General features: G+C 37.1%; 1 protein-coding gene across 7 annotated transcripts in view; it reads right to left on the reverse strand.

Annotated features, from left to right (window-relative positions):
* Window positions 1-15,463, reverse strand: part of LOC115336548 (leucyl and cystinyl aminopeptidase) — an 82,171-nt gene that overhangs the window by 33,849 nt on the left and 32,859 nt on the right. For 5 of the 7 annotated variants that reach the window (XM_041120753.1, XM_030003758.2, XM_041120752.1 and 2 more), the window contains 3 exons: window positions 9,533-10,373; window positions 5,577-5,715; window positions 641-772 (listed from right to left, as the gene is read on the reverse strand). In XM_041120753.1, the coding sequence (XP_040976687.1) occupies window positions 641-772; window positions 5,577-5,715; window positions 9,533-10,373 (1,112 nt within the window). Of the gene's footprint in view, window positions 1-640; window positions 773-5,576; window positions 5,716-9,532; window positions 10,374-13,210; window positions 13,318-15,463 lie in introns of all 7 variants that reach the window. The other 2 variants (XM_030003761.2, XM_041120751.1) reach the window with 1 other exon arrangement.

Here is a 15,463-nt window from a genome sequence, read left to right on the forward strand (position 1 = left end):
GAAATGCTTACTGACCCTGCTGGCTATAACCCCGTGAAGGACAAAGATCTAACAGGACCAACTGTTTGATTTTTAGAACCTTTGGAAAAACAAAAACCCACAATGACATCATTGTATTCAGTTGACTAAATGCAGACTTAAAGTTAGTCTAAATTTGCTTTACTGCAGGCCATGGGTTTTTTTAGGTAGGTTATCTTTGCAGGAATAGAACATGAGCACTGCTTGAAATAGTATGTAGGCTTCCCTGGGAACTGTAATGTTTCTGTACATCATCTGAACAACTCCTGGTTTGTGTGACATTACTCCCTCACAGACGAAGCATTAAAACTAAAAGTTTAAAGCTTCCACCTCTCAAAGCTCTTAGAAATTTTAGATTTTGTAAACTTCCACTGTTAACAAGACCTGATGCTGAGTCTCTTGCTGCAAAAGTCTTCTCAATCTGGTATAAGCTCTGAAGTCAGTCCAAACTATAGCATTTGGCTTTTGTCCCCTATCTATGATGAGTATAATAAAACCAAGAAAATAAATAAATTTAAATGAGACAGAGTTTGCTTGCTGGTTTGGGGATTTTTTTGTTTTGTTTTGATTGGCTTGTTGCCTTGGGATGGGTGAGGGAGAACTTAAAGTGGAACAAACATACCAGACTCCCATTAGTTTCCCTACTGATGTTTTTCAAGTCTGCAACAACAAAGGCTACTAGATAGGTGCTCATCTTCAAACTCACAAAAAACTCATCTTGAACAATTCCATTTGTCACAGGAGTAGTGGCTTTCTGCAGATGAAAGGAAAACATTGTTATTAATGAAGACAAAAGAAGAATAAGACATGCAAGGAATCAATGTTAAATCAAAGAATAATTTCACGCTAGGAACAGTTTATCAGCAAACTTGCAGAGTATCTTTATATTTTGGTTGTGTTTCAGCAGGATAGATGATACTCACAACCTACTCATGGTGTAACAAAACCTAAGGAGACACGGAACATTTAAGCCTATATACCCCAAAATTATTTGTCAAGCTTTTATTATGTAGTATTACCAGACAACTGCATTGCTGGAGAAACCATCAATCTAGTTTAGTTCTAATTTAGTTTAATCCAAAGTAAACATAAAGATTAGCATTAATTCAAGAGAGCTTTAGGCTAGATCAGAGACACAGTTGAACATAGCCTACTAAAAATACTGGTATTGCTTGAGTTAGTTTAGTCACTCATTAGTTTAAAACAACAGAACAAAAAAACCCCTCACACACCCCCTTACAAATCAAAAGAGACTGCATTTTAAAAAATGAAGAAAACACAAGGTTTCCGTTAATTCAAAGCAAAAACATGCCCAGCTTAAACATACACTGCCAAAAGTAACTGTCTGGTCAGTCTTCTGAAGCAAAATACCATGGTGTATCTTAAATTACTTTTAGTCCATAAGTTTTTCTTTAATATTAGTCCTGGAAAGGTATGGTATATGCCTAAAAGTATTTTTCTGTATAGTTCTTCACATAAATTATGTAAAGAATAACTCAAAATGTTTAAAAGCACTGTAGTGCAGAATAGTAAAGGTCTGGAAACAGGGATGGCAGTTCATGTGCCTTCTGAAACCTCATAAATAAGTTTGTTTCCAAAAACCACAAACATTTAAAAAATGACAATAACCTTAGTTTTAGACAAGTTCTTTTCAAACCAAACAATGATTTAACATTTAACTGCCACTGAAAATTTGTCAGTCTTAAAGAGGAATAGATTTTTAAGCCTGAAGATATAATCAATATAATCATTTAGTCTGACCACTGCATAAGAACAGAATGCCATCATTGAATTCCTTCAGTGAATTCATAAATTTCTGCCTTTACCACAGCTTCATCTTCATAAAGAGGTGACACCCTATTTAAGAAAAACTACTGTGGCTGCACATAAACTGGTTAAAAAATCAGTTACCCTCATTTAAAAAAAAAAAAACCAAAACAAAACAAACAAACAAACAAAAAAAACACCACAAGCCCAAAACACACACTGTTTATTTCTAGCCTTAATGTGTGTCAGCCACTATTAGCAACGTATATGCTAGTTGAGAAGGCCTGCTTCTGAGATGTCTTGTAGGTATTTACAGAAAATTATGAAGTTCACATTTAACCTTCCCATGGATAAACTAAAAAGTCTCTCCATTCAGCACAGCTTGCTACCAAGACCTGCAGTTACTACAGAAAAATCTGTACCTGTTTTTTTCCTAACAGGAATTTAAGTGTTTATTTTCAGAAGCGAGCTTATCCTAGTAATGATCTCATCAATGCAATACACTTCTGTATAACATGATCATCTTATTTAATTTTCACATTTCTTGTACCAGAATCAACTCACTAGCCTGTACTTACTGCATCGGGACCCTATACTACGTAACAGAATACCTAATCCAGGCTAAGTCTAAAATGTAAGAATTCAGCATGTGCTAGAGCACTTGTGAGATCAGGGACAAAACCCATGAAATAAATCATAAAATCATGCCAATTAAAAGAAGCTTTGCATATAAAAATGCATTTTTATTACAAGAGAACTCACTGATACAAGAAATGCTGGTGAGGTAGCATACCATTTCACAGAAACTCTTCTGTCTAATTTCTTTATTTGTACAGTCACAAAAATAAGGATTTTATTGTAATTCACACATGTAAGTTACCTTGACAAATTACAAAACCCAAAGGAACCACTTCTGAACCCATTAACAGACTGCATGTTTGGATCTCATACAACAACAGAGGAATTGCACAGTATCAAGTTATCAGGGCATCAAGTTGGGGGACAAAACAAAAGAAAAGAATATTGTTTGCAGTATAAGCAAGTGAGTAATTATCTTCGAGATATTGTACATTAGCAAAACTATCAATTAACTTCCTCTGTATGTTCTTATACCTTATTGATAAATTCTAATTAAACCTGACCTGTTCTTTTGACACAAGAACTCACATTTGATCCCCAGCACTAAACATACAACTTCATTGCTTTTAATGTCTTTTTTTTTTATATTATTATTGTTCCACATCTGGAAGCTTTCTCAAATCTTTATCAATCATACAGATGATTTAACAGCCAAGTTCTAAAACAGAGATGAAAACAACACAAGAAAATGCACATGAAACTTTTAATATGGTCTTAAAACATATTCTCACTGTAACAAGCTCAGTAAATGTTACAAAAAGAGCGGACAAACAGGAAGTTCAGTGGAAAAAGTCTGATACCAAGAACAAATGAAGCAAGACAGAGGAGGTGGGTTAAAAAGCAGAGAACCAGATGGAGAAGCCTGACAAGATGGGAAGGAAGGAGAATTCTCAGCTTGAAGGAAGCACAGGACCTTCTCCCTATGGCATTCATAGGTAGCTGAGCAAAAGGCATGTAGTATGCAATGCAGAAGAGGAAGAAGCAGATCTGAAGGTAATTCAAGTCGTATGACAAACAGTAGCAGGAATCAAAACACCAAAAAGAGATGCAAGAGAGGCATCACGTAATTTAAAAGGGAATTCATGACGCAGGAACAGCACAAGTCACTGGAAGAACAATTCTATGTAGAGAAAGATGGGTAGGAAAAAGATGTTTTTTCCATGCACTACAGGAACAGTTAAAGAGCATGTATCTAATGTGACCAATCACAAAAATTCATAACACCAATATTTAAGATGATACAAATGTGCAATAACAACCCATTTTTCACTGCAAGTAGAATGGGTACAAGGTCACAGCTCCCAAATGTTCATTTTTCAAATGGCTTTCTATCTCCTTGAAAAATGAGTAATGCAATGAATGCTACTCTGCAGCAAGAAAGGCTAGATACTTAAATGTAAATGGGTCCGGAAGTAAGGAGGAAGAAAGAGCTGCATTAATGACCTTGCAGTAAATGCGGCTCATCAGTATGTTTTCTCTGTGTGGATGATTCCTCATTGTGCACACACATCAAGTACACAACGTTAGTATCCACAGACACACCAAAATAGCTACCGGATGCTTTGTAACAGCTCTCAGAGTTGAGCAGGGGACAGATGGGATAGGGAGCAGCTCCTTCCTAAGCACAGAACCCCACAGGCACATGCTTTGCAGGACTGCCAATGCAATGCAGAAGTTACGGGAGGATGCAAGACTAAGACAAGTAACAATCTGTCTTTTTCAGATTTAGTTCACATGTCCTGAGGTGTGACAGTCAGCTCTTTCCAGAGGAAGATTCTCTGACAGCAAATAATAACTCACTAAACAAGAAGTACAGAGTTGCTCTTTCAGGCATGTTGGTTGGACTAGTTAAGTCACGATTCTTGGCCACACAGAGCTTGAGTAGCTTCTCTGCAGATTCTCTCAGGAAGACTGAAAAGCCTGCTCATATCTACTGACACTCACTGTTCACTGCATCAGGTGACCCACTTGCATAGTTTACCGGAAGACGCAATCCGAAATGTTACAGTCTTCCCCAATGCCACAAACACATGCAGCAGTTTCTCCTCCTAGCAGAGGAAAGTGAGTAAGCACCCTTTCTCGTTTACATAAAACGGGAGAGTTGTCCAGCAGAGCCTGTTTCTTCTTTCAGTGAAGAAAAGAGCCGCAAATAAAGTGCTTTTAGACCTGGACATAAACTAAAGCTGCAAACCTTTTAAAGTAATGGTTGAGAATCACCACAAATCCAGGAACATAAACATTCATGCACTGTGAAAAAGATATTATTCCACAAGGTTGCAGTTATCTGCTTGGTTTTCAAAAACAGGGCAGCTACATTAGCACCTGAACTTATGACAACCTTCTGGAACCACCAACACCAAGGGTGTAATTTTTTTCACTGCTGCTTAGATCAATGTCAATTTTAATGAGTTTCTATTGGGTGACAAATGGTGGTAATGTTTTGATGACAGAGGACCTAGTTCAGACACGGAGTAGGTAATAAGTCAGTCTTGCTGGTCTGTCTAAATGAATTAGGCTTCTATAAATGTTTCTCCAAATCTCCAAAGGCTTAATGGCCTAATGAATCACTATAAAATTCAGATAAGTTCTTACAAGATTTTGCCTGAAAAGATCTAGCTGAAGGAATTTCAGATGCCTCATTCATATTCTGGGGTTAACTCTGTAGTCACACCCTACTTCCCTTTGTTCAGGCTCAAAAGCACATCCTTCAAGATCAGGCATATCTTTCACAGAGACTGTTGCTAGTTACACCAACTATTGATAAAGATATTTCAGTATTCTGCATGTGTGTAGTATCACCAAACACAGAAAACTCAAAAGCACATCTGTTGAGACTGATGTAGCCAACAATAAAGTTCCTGCAAAATAATGATTCCTTTAAATTCAACAGGAATCCCTCCCATAGCCATTCAACTGCCCCTGCAATAACATCCTACACTGTGCAGTGCATTGAACAGTTCTTTTCTCTACAAAGTTACTTAGTTCAAGTCTTCAGGGAACAGACAGTTCTTTTATAATAAAGTCATACAGTTTACAGCTTATCTGCTGAAGTCAATCTCCTGGATGTTAATGCAACAAAAACACAATGCAAAGCACTTAAATAGATCACCTAGGCAGCAGGTCTACCAAAATTCCTCTACAAAAGCAGGTACCTTTGGCATATTTGACAGAGTAGAAAGTTTCTCATCTCTTTTGATCTTGATTAAAAAAGTAGCTTTAAATGCTGGTTCATCAAAGCACGGAAAAGCAGACCTTGCTGCCAGAGGTTCAAACTGAGTTGCTGCAAACCACCTAATGGGAAGAGTACAGAATAGCAAATTAAGAATTATGAAAAATACACATGTGAGTTTAATTATGACAGAACAGTCATTTTCTCCCCAAACCTTGTAACAGATTGTTATTGGAGTAGTTTTCTGAATGGTAGATGACAGGGTTGGTCCAGTCAGAATAAATGTTTCATTAAAAAATGTTTTTTTAAAACCCCCAAAATTTATTTATTTGAGGACTGACATGCTTGGCTGTTTTTCTTTTCTTAACAAAGAAGAATACACATGAAATAATACAATTACAGAACAATCATCAAAATATATGCCAGTCAGTTTCCAGTGAGAGAGCACAAAAAGGAGATTGAAAAATTAAATTAGTGAGCATGCCCACTAAATGAAAGTTTTGAAACCCCAGCAGCAGATGGGGCTACAAGGAAACTTTTTCATCTAATTGTCATGCCTCCTCCTGCAGATGCTCCCACAGTTCATCTAACTGTATGCCTGCTGCCTTTGCCAGCTAGTAGATGGATTCTGTGTAACTTTATGCACTGCCTTGTCTCTGATCCAACAGCTAGTCATGTCACAAGACAACTTCTCAGAAGTCTGCGTTCCTTGTCCAGTATTTTGATGCTAACTAGCTGCAGAAATTATGTCGTTTCCTAGAGAGCATCTGTGATTCATATTCTGCTCCTGCAAGACAAACCTGGGAGCTCAGCAAGAAGTTTGTGATTTAAGTCTTGTATTTACTGGAGCTAAACAGTGGTTCACATTACTTTTTAAAAAAAAAAAAAAACCAACAAACTACTGCCAAGCTACCCACAAGTTTGGGGGGGGGGGGGGTGGTTCTTTTCTTCTACACCATGCATCCAACATTTTTGGACATAAAACTTCTCTGAGGAGGCATACTGCTGACAATTCGTAAGATTAATCTCCATGCCTGCTTTCAACTTCTTACTCTGCTCTTCTCCCTCACTAACAATCTTGGTAAGTTTCTTTTTCTTTTTTTCCTTCACCCCAAGATTTTACAGAATAAAAACAAGCAATAAAGAACCATTCTGCATAAAAATAGACATAAGGCCCAACTTTTTTTTTTTTTTTTTTAATTTGCATCTGGCAACAGTAAGTTGTTTTGCCATTTGATAAATTTAATACTTTTGTGGAAACATAAAAAAAATCTTCAAAAGATAATAAAACTAAACCAGAAGAAAACACATTTTCTTGCAAAAGCAGCTTGATAGCTTGAGTTTTATACCAAAAATGCAGTAACAACAGAGGTTGTCAAGGTAGCCTGTATTTGTAAAATCACTGACTTAAAGCATACAGAGACAAGGCTCCCAGAAACAGAAGAGGCAGGCAAGGCAATGGAAATGTCATCAGCAAAGAGTTATCTGAAAAGGGTTTACTGAAAAGCACACAAGTTAAAGCATGTGCTACATCCTGTTCCTGAATAAAAGTAGGTAGCATTGGACTGAAGGGAGACAAAAACTCAGCAACTTACTGACAGATTATCTTTTTCCTCTGTGAACACTTACACATTCTCTTTCTACTACAGTAAATACAAGGAGAAAACAAAGCTTCAGCTACATCAGAACAGGAAAAAATATGGAAATTCAAAAAGAGGCTAATCATTCACGTGATTTTTGCCTTCTACACTTACTGTATTCTTACTCTGACTTCATGGTACTGCATATCTTTAGTGTTTGTGATATGCTACGTAGCTCTATTTCATTTCATCTTGTGGTTATGTTCTTCTGATGCAATTTACACCCTTTGTGATTGTTTATTATCCAATGCATTCTACAACAGTGACAACTTGTGGCATTTTTGTTGTAACGATGGAACTCTGAAACCTATCAGCAGTTTCCCAAGTGGCAACAGATTCTCTCTAATGATCATGCATACACCGTTAACATTGTAGCATATGCTCAGGAACAGCCCTTTCATAAGAGGCTTATCAACAGCACTTTACCTGGGGGATCTGAACAGTCATCTACATTTGCACGTCATTAAACACACCCACCTTCATTGGAGATGCAGGTAAACTAAAAAAGATCAGTAAGCCTTTAACCCAAATTTATTTCTTAAAAATTCTTGATCTCTTAAAGAAAGCCCCTTACACTGCCTCACATGAGGACCAACAGGAACACATCAGAGTAAAGAAGAGAGAGTTCCTCCTTTATCTCAGTTGCTGACCAACTCAAGAACCAACTTAATGTTCCACAGGTCACCTGAATGTGCCAGATTTTGCATGTATTTGAAAATAACTGCTGCAGCTAACTTATTTCCTTGTACACTTTAGCACTATGTCATAGACCCACTAGGATCTAGATAAATGGAGTTTTAAAGGCAAATTGTGAGTAAACTTTAGACAAATAAACAACTTTGTGTTTAAATGTCTGTTGTTAATGCTTCGAGAGAGGCTTGCTGAATCCAAAACAAAATATTCTGGGTTTTTGTTTAGAGAACAGAATAGAAATACATCTTTCTTATGTTATGCAGCTTCCTAACAGCCTATGAAATCATCTTTACACTGAGAAACTTGTTTTGTTCATTTTTTTTAAACATGAGCTGTCATTGAGGGACTTAAATAACTTAAATTTCAGCAGCATATCTCACTGCAGAGAGAAAAATTATGACCAAGTTTGGCACACTTCTTTTATTCTTAAAGGGCTCTCACTGCAAAAGTTTGCAACAGCTCAATGAAGGGACTTGTTTTAAGCAACTGAAAATAAATACAATCTCAGCATGACTGCCTTCCCATGGAATAATTTCAAGTTTATACTGTCAATTTGTAAAAGATTAGGCTGGTGGTACTAACTGCAAGATCTGCCTTCCCCTTTAAGAAAACAAAATCTACTTATCAATATTTTGGGAATTTCCATACAAACTCTCTGTTGTTGCCAAGATTTGTAACACTGATAACATTGACTCTTCTTGCTTTTTTCTTTACATCCCATTTAACCTTTTTTTTTTTTTTTTAAGCTTTAGATCTTAGCACTTCTTAGCACAAGCTGGTAAGTGTTTTATGTCTTTACTCTATTTAGGAGTTGTTTTTTCGGGCCCTTCAAAACTACTTTCCTGTCAGCTGGTCCTGGACTGGCCCATACTGTTTTTTCCATTTTTCGTTTATTGCACCGCTCTGTTTCTAGAAAACCTGCATGGACAATTACATGCCAACAAAGACATGAATGCTTTTAAGTACATGATCAGTGTAAGGCCTGTTTGAAGTGGGTAGTGGTGGCTGGCGATTTCATTTATCTTCTTCGTAAAAAGCACTGATTTATGCTTTTTGAAAATGAGTGTGATGTTTCCCTTTTCTCCAGTCACTGGGGAGTTCGCCTGAATGCCATGAATTTTCAAATACTATTGAGAGTGGCTTGACAACTACATCTGCCAGTTCCATTAGGACTGTTGGATGCATCTCATTGGGTCTCATGGACTTGTGTATGTTCAGATGCCTCAGATGGTCTCAAACCTGATCTTCTCCTACAATGGTGGGACTTTGTTCCCCCAGTCCCTGCCTTGAGACTCAGGGACTTGACAGATGTGGGAAGAATTTCCAAAGAGAGAAACTAAAAATTAAACAAACAGAAAGCCATGCCATAGCTACCTACAACCACTATACTACACTACATTTAACTGACAGAGATGCTGCCCTGACTTAATGAACTCACCCATGAAAGACATTTTTCAGGTAGATTAATCAGGAGATTAAAGATCGATTTTGCTCAATAGGAATCAGTTGTAAGAAACATCCAATAGAAAAAGGAACCCTTGTTATTTCTATTATCAAAGCACAATCTAGAAGTGACAGAAAAGAGAAGCTGCATTTGTGGGCATACCTTTGCTTAGAATTCTCATCCTTGTAAGAAATTTTGTAAAAGCCATAATAGGTGTCTGATAAATCAGATGAATATTCTATGTTGACAGTGTAATTCTGTCCTACAAGAAGAGCCTCAGGAGCCATTACTGCAATCTGGTCATGCAATGGATATTCCAGGAATTCAACTGGCTTTGCTTGATGCCCTCCTGCTGAAGTAATGGTTGCCTTGGTGATATTAAGCCCTGAGCTGTGAAGTACAATCTTCCAAGTTACGTGGATAATGTTAACAACTATCTTTACAGAGCCTGCAAATTTCAGAGTAGTTAGGTTTGGCTGCAAGACAAGATCATAATGCAGTGGTACAACATCAGGAGGAAGTCTGATTTTTGCCCATGGAAATAGTTTTCCATTGGTTGCCAAAGGGTATATTAGTTCCATTGTATGATTTTTTTTATGACAGCCTTCTTTGGAAAAGGTACATTTGGGAAGAAGATAAATCGCCATTATTAATGAAACTGCAATCACGAGAACAACTGTGCAAACCACCATGGTCCTCGTAGAGGGCACCGAACATGACCCATTTGGATTTTGTCTATAGACAGACATGTTATTCCGGAGACCTGAGCTTCTGTTCATGAAGGACATCCCCAACAATTTTGCTGATGACTCATAATCGTCTTCATCATCGTCTATTTCATGCTCTCCAAGGCCACGCACCAATAGTCGGGAGCTCCTTGGTTCATATTCCACTTCATCCGGCTCCAGGGGATGTAAACAAGGCTCTTTGGCCAAGTCAACCACATCGGGCTCTTCTTCAAACATACTGTTTTCAATCATATTCCTGGGTAATTGAATTCGATCTGAAAAAGAAAAGACTATATGTTACATGATAAACAAAAGGCATGATTATAATACCTCAAAGACAGTTTACTGAATTACAGAATGGGAAACACTTTTACAGCACATACAATCAAGAGCTCTTCAATTTTCTCTCTCAGGTTTGTTTCCAGAAAACATTTCTGTGCTTTTCTGCCTACTGTAATTTTTCATTCAGTATCTTCAGAAGGATGCTTCCGTTGCGCATACTCAATCACATACATTGCACCATAACTGGGGATCAGCTATATCATTGCATAGCACTCACAGTTCATTGATGTCAGTGTCTTGGCTACCTTTCCTCTACCTCAGTAAACTATTAGTATTCAACTAAATTAGTTAAAATAGAATATTCTTTATGTTGCAGGGTAAAGCACAGGCAGCCAATACAGTTCTAGAGGTGTTTCTGAATATGCTAGTTACTGAGTTCTTTAATAGGGTAGAAAATCTGCCAATGTGCTGGCAGCTACACAAATAAAATATACATTTGACATTTTTAAACTTCATTTTTCACACACACCTCGAAAAAGATAAGAAATACTTCTCACATGAAAGTGACAGTATAAAAATTATAGTTCCAATTGACATCTTCTTTTAAGATCTAGCTCATAGAACCCTTGAAACAATCCATGCAGGTAAATAGTTAAAACAGTGCCAATCAGACTGTTTGTCTCCACAGAATTTGTCCTTAATAGATAACAGATCACTGAACATAAAAGAAGAATTGAAATTCATACAAAATTTTAAAAGCATCAGATACTCTCATATTCTACATGCAGTTATATCTTAATCAAACTTCTGGGCATGTCTATAACTGTTTATGTAAAAGGTTACCTTTCAGCTAAATTGCTCAGTGGAAAGTGGAAAAAATTAAAAACAGTGTTGGAAAAAGAATATACAGGGAATGAGATATGGACACCCAAAAGTAGCTAACTTAGGAGCAAGGCACTTTTTTTTCATACTCTATTTAATCCAAATCACTATGAGTAACATAGAAAACATGTTGATTGGCTTTTGTTAGGACACCACAGAATTGTCTAGAGAACAAAACAGCTCAAATGGAAAAGCCATTTATATGGAGATTTCTCTCTCCAAAAGCCCAAGAAATCCCATTATCAACTTTTTAGGGCCTTGAAATTACAGTTAATTTGAATTAGTCCCCTGGCACAGGTTCTAAGGGACTAGAGAAAACTTCTGTCCAACTGCAAAACTTCAGAAATAAAACTATTCTCTTTCAGACATGAAGGTCTACTGCTAACTAAACAATAACCACATCACACCTCTATCTTCCCCATTCTGTGTTTTCAGAATAAGATAAATTTTCCTTTGGATTTAAACATAATGAAAAGTAGGTTGACTTTTATTTATTTCTGACAAGAATGTGCATTTTGCCAATCTATATCCAGCCTAGAATATCAGTGTTCCTATAATACATTACTGATTTTATCTATATTGCTAAGCTGCCATCCAATAATTGACGATAATATTATACAGAAATGAATTACATGAACAATTTCAGGAGTATGACTATATATAGCTGCTTCATAGGAGTTAAAATGTTGAAACAGACTAATAGAAGATAATGGGGGGGTAAAGATTCATGGTTTCGTAGTAGCCTTTTTTTCCTTTTTTTTTTTTTTTTTTTAAAGTCAAGTTTCTATATAGCTGAAATTCTCAAAGGTGAAAATAAAACATCTTAAAGAAAAGATGGCAAGAATCTTTTCAAACCAGATATACCAAACTCCTCAACATTTACTCTAAAATGCATCAAGACTTCCTGTTTCAAGGCCACAAGCTCAGAAAACTATAGTGTCAGTAGCCATAACACTGAAAAGGATGGAGCAAGAATTGTTATACTGGCCCACGTTCTACCGTGCTTTTCACTTTGTGTGGTATCTGTGTATTAAACCTCTAATGGTACTTGCCTGCCGCTTATTTCAGAGTTAGACTGACAGACTATTCAGATACCTTCAAAACAAATAATAGCTTCATAAATCAGCACCTTGCATCTTTTAAAAAACTACTGCGTTAACTTTAAAAAGATCAACCTTGAACATTTCTCTGCAAAGGCCTTAAAATAAGAAAAAAGAAAATAAAAATCCTATCACACAGAAGTCAGTATGAAGAAGGTGTACTGGTTAATCTGGACAAGTAATATAGAGATGGATGAAAGCAGGTAGTTTGCTGAAATTTGGAACTACCTGCTCACCCTTTGTCCTATTGTAAACATGCTGCTCTGACTAGGAATAGGATCATAGGGTCACAGGATACCTGAGGTTGGAAGTGACTTCAGGAGGTCATCTACTCCAACCTCCAGGCAAAAGCAGTTTCTAAAAGTTATGTTCTTATGGCATTTCCCAGTACAGTGCTCATGCTCCAGCCTTCAGGCTGTGGTTGCAGTTCGGTGGTCCAGCACTATGGTCTCTACATTGGAGCATGGGCACTCACATATCAGATTGGAGACCTCACAGAGTAAAGAAAGTGGGTAGAAAGCTAAGTTACAAATGAAAACACATAGACAAACTAGCGGAGGAAAAAAAGAGGAAAGACAGTATTGTGCAACGGAAGCTCTTTTACAATTCCTCTACCCAAGAATAGTTTATCAAGAATTCACTAAACTACTTCTAGCAGAGATTCTTGTTGATTACTCTCTCAGCTGGTTGCTCTTCAAATCTGCTGGCTAGCTTCAATCAAAATTGAAAAGACTCAAGACCAAATTTCTTCAAGTCCCAATGCAATCCCACCCCAAAACAACCAGCTGCTCATGGAAGACACCCAAATCAGTATCTGCTATGTAGCAAAGGCAGGTATTAAGACTCACATATTAACCACTCCAAAAGGTAGCAGCCAATCAGTACACAGCTCCAACCCCAGCCATGGCATGTGCTGCTGCATGGCCAGCAAAAGAGGTAGAAGACAGGGGAGGCACTGCAGAGGGAAGGAGGAGAAAGATAAAGAGCATAAATCTGGCAGAAAGTAGGCTTCATCAGCTCTGCTGCTCATAGAACAGTTTGCTTTTTGAAGAGCTTATTCTCTAACAAGTTTCTTCTAAAGCCAACTACCTCAATATTTTCAAAGCTGCATGCAGGCACTAATTACTCTCAATTTAGTCAAAAAGAATTATACAAAAATTCTCAAAGTGAAACTAAGATAGAAAAGCTAAAACAAAAGTTAGTTTCAAGGCAATTCACAGTCTTAATACCTAAGCGACATTCACTTCTAGGAAAAGAACAGTTAAAACCAATTTCTATGGAAGTATTTGCAAAAATTGGAAGCAATCAAAGTCTTGGTTGTTCTGTAATGCTGAAATTCTGTAAGATCAGAACTTTACTGAAGATCAAGGGCATCACCAGACTACTATTCTCCACTGGAAAGCACATAGACAAAGTATCAAAAGGTTACTGGAGTTATTTATGCTGACATATGCGTTCACAGAAGCATAGAAGTCAGGCTACTTTTTTGGAGAGGAACAGTGACAAGTATGTTTAAAGCTTTTACACTTAGATAAACCCTGGATTGTTTGCTTCCTGCCGGTTCACTGGAATTTGTGAGTCATCAATCATGTGAATTGAACTCTAATGACCTTCCACTTTTAACTCATGAGCCACTACAATATGAGCTAAAAAGTGCATAGGAAGGACAAAACCGGTATTTTTAAACTGAAACAAGCCATGAGGAATAAGCAGCAGCCTGAGGAACATGATTGCAACCATCACATTTCACTGTCAGCTTTCACACCAAGTATGGCCAAGTGGCAGATATTCCCATTGTAAAATATACTAAAAGCATATTAATTCAGATATTAAAGCAGATTAATTCAGATTCCAAATATGACACTGGAAAAATTAACATAACTGCAAGACTGGGGAACCTTAACCTGTAAAGAAGCTGCATGGTTCCAGTGAACTACCACTGCCATGCCAAAGACTGCAGGTGCACCAGAAGCCTTTGTGGTCACACTAGTCCACAATTAAGGAAGTACTGACCTGAGCTGCTAAAATGCACTACAAAAATTATCTCTCATCAGGCATGTCAATTTAAATCTAAATCTTTCTAAACATAAGCTTAGTGTGAGAGTGAACAAGGACGTAAAAAAAAAAAAGTCATGGGTCTGAGGTCTTGTTGCTCACTAATTAGCACTAATGAAATGACACAAAAAGCTTAAAGTTAAGCTAAAAGCTTAAACACACCCCCGTAAAAGAGATTTTACACAATTCTTCCACAAATCTGTAAACTCAAATTTAGAGATTTTCAACATCTTCCTCAATATGTGATCTATTATCACACCTAGCAGAGAACAATGTGAATACTCACAGTTTAGAAACAATCCTGAGAAGAGATTTGTGGTTAAAAACTAAATGTGATAGACTAATCCAGAAAGCCAATCCTCCTAATACTGCAAAGCTGAAGGACAGCAGACATTTTCTCAAAATCAATGGTTTTGAAAAAGTTTCTTTAGAGTTGCCTCCTGCAATGCAGATGCCCAAAAACCTATTGCAATGTATCTCCTCATTACAATAATCAGGGGACCATAACAAGCCCGGTCTGTTGTCTTCTGTAAAGAGGACAGAATATTTAGACATTAAATTCAAATTCAGTTTACAACAGGGCAAGCCAACATTAGAATAAGCTTGCTGTGTGTACTGCATCCTTTGCTAATGAGAACAGCATAGTCAAATCTAGGTGGTAAAAAGTGGCATGACTTAAGAACACAAAGGTGAGTAATTAATCAGACCAAGCTGAACAGAAGGAGGTCCCTTATCTTTTTCCTACAAGACATACATCTTTTGCTCCTATACCCTTTCATAAATTAGTCTTTTAACTTACAAAGCAACTTTACTAAAATAATTAAGTTCAGTATAAAACATGATCATGCAGGGACAATTGGGGGCTGCAGTAAAACTGTGTAGCATTTGCTCCAAGTATTTATTTTGTCTGAAGAGCTCCATTCCCATTAACAAGGAGAATGTAAGCTTTCTGCTGACGTGTAAAAGCCTCAGGCAACACTATGTAATGAATGTCAGTATGTACAACAATGAAGTATCTTACAATGTTTTGGGCTTGGAATCCATTA

The sequence above is a fragment of the Aquila chrysaetos genome, chromosome Z, assembly GCF_900496995.4.
Source record: "Aquila chrysaetos chrysaetos chromosome Z, bAquChr1.4, whole genome shotgun sequence".
Taxonomy (NCBI): Eukaryota; Metazoa; Chordata; class Aves; order Accipitriformes; family Accipitridae; genus Aquila; species Aquila chrysaetos.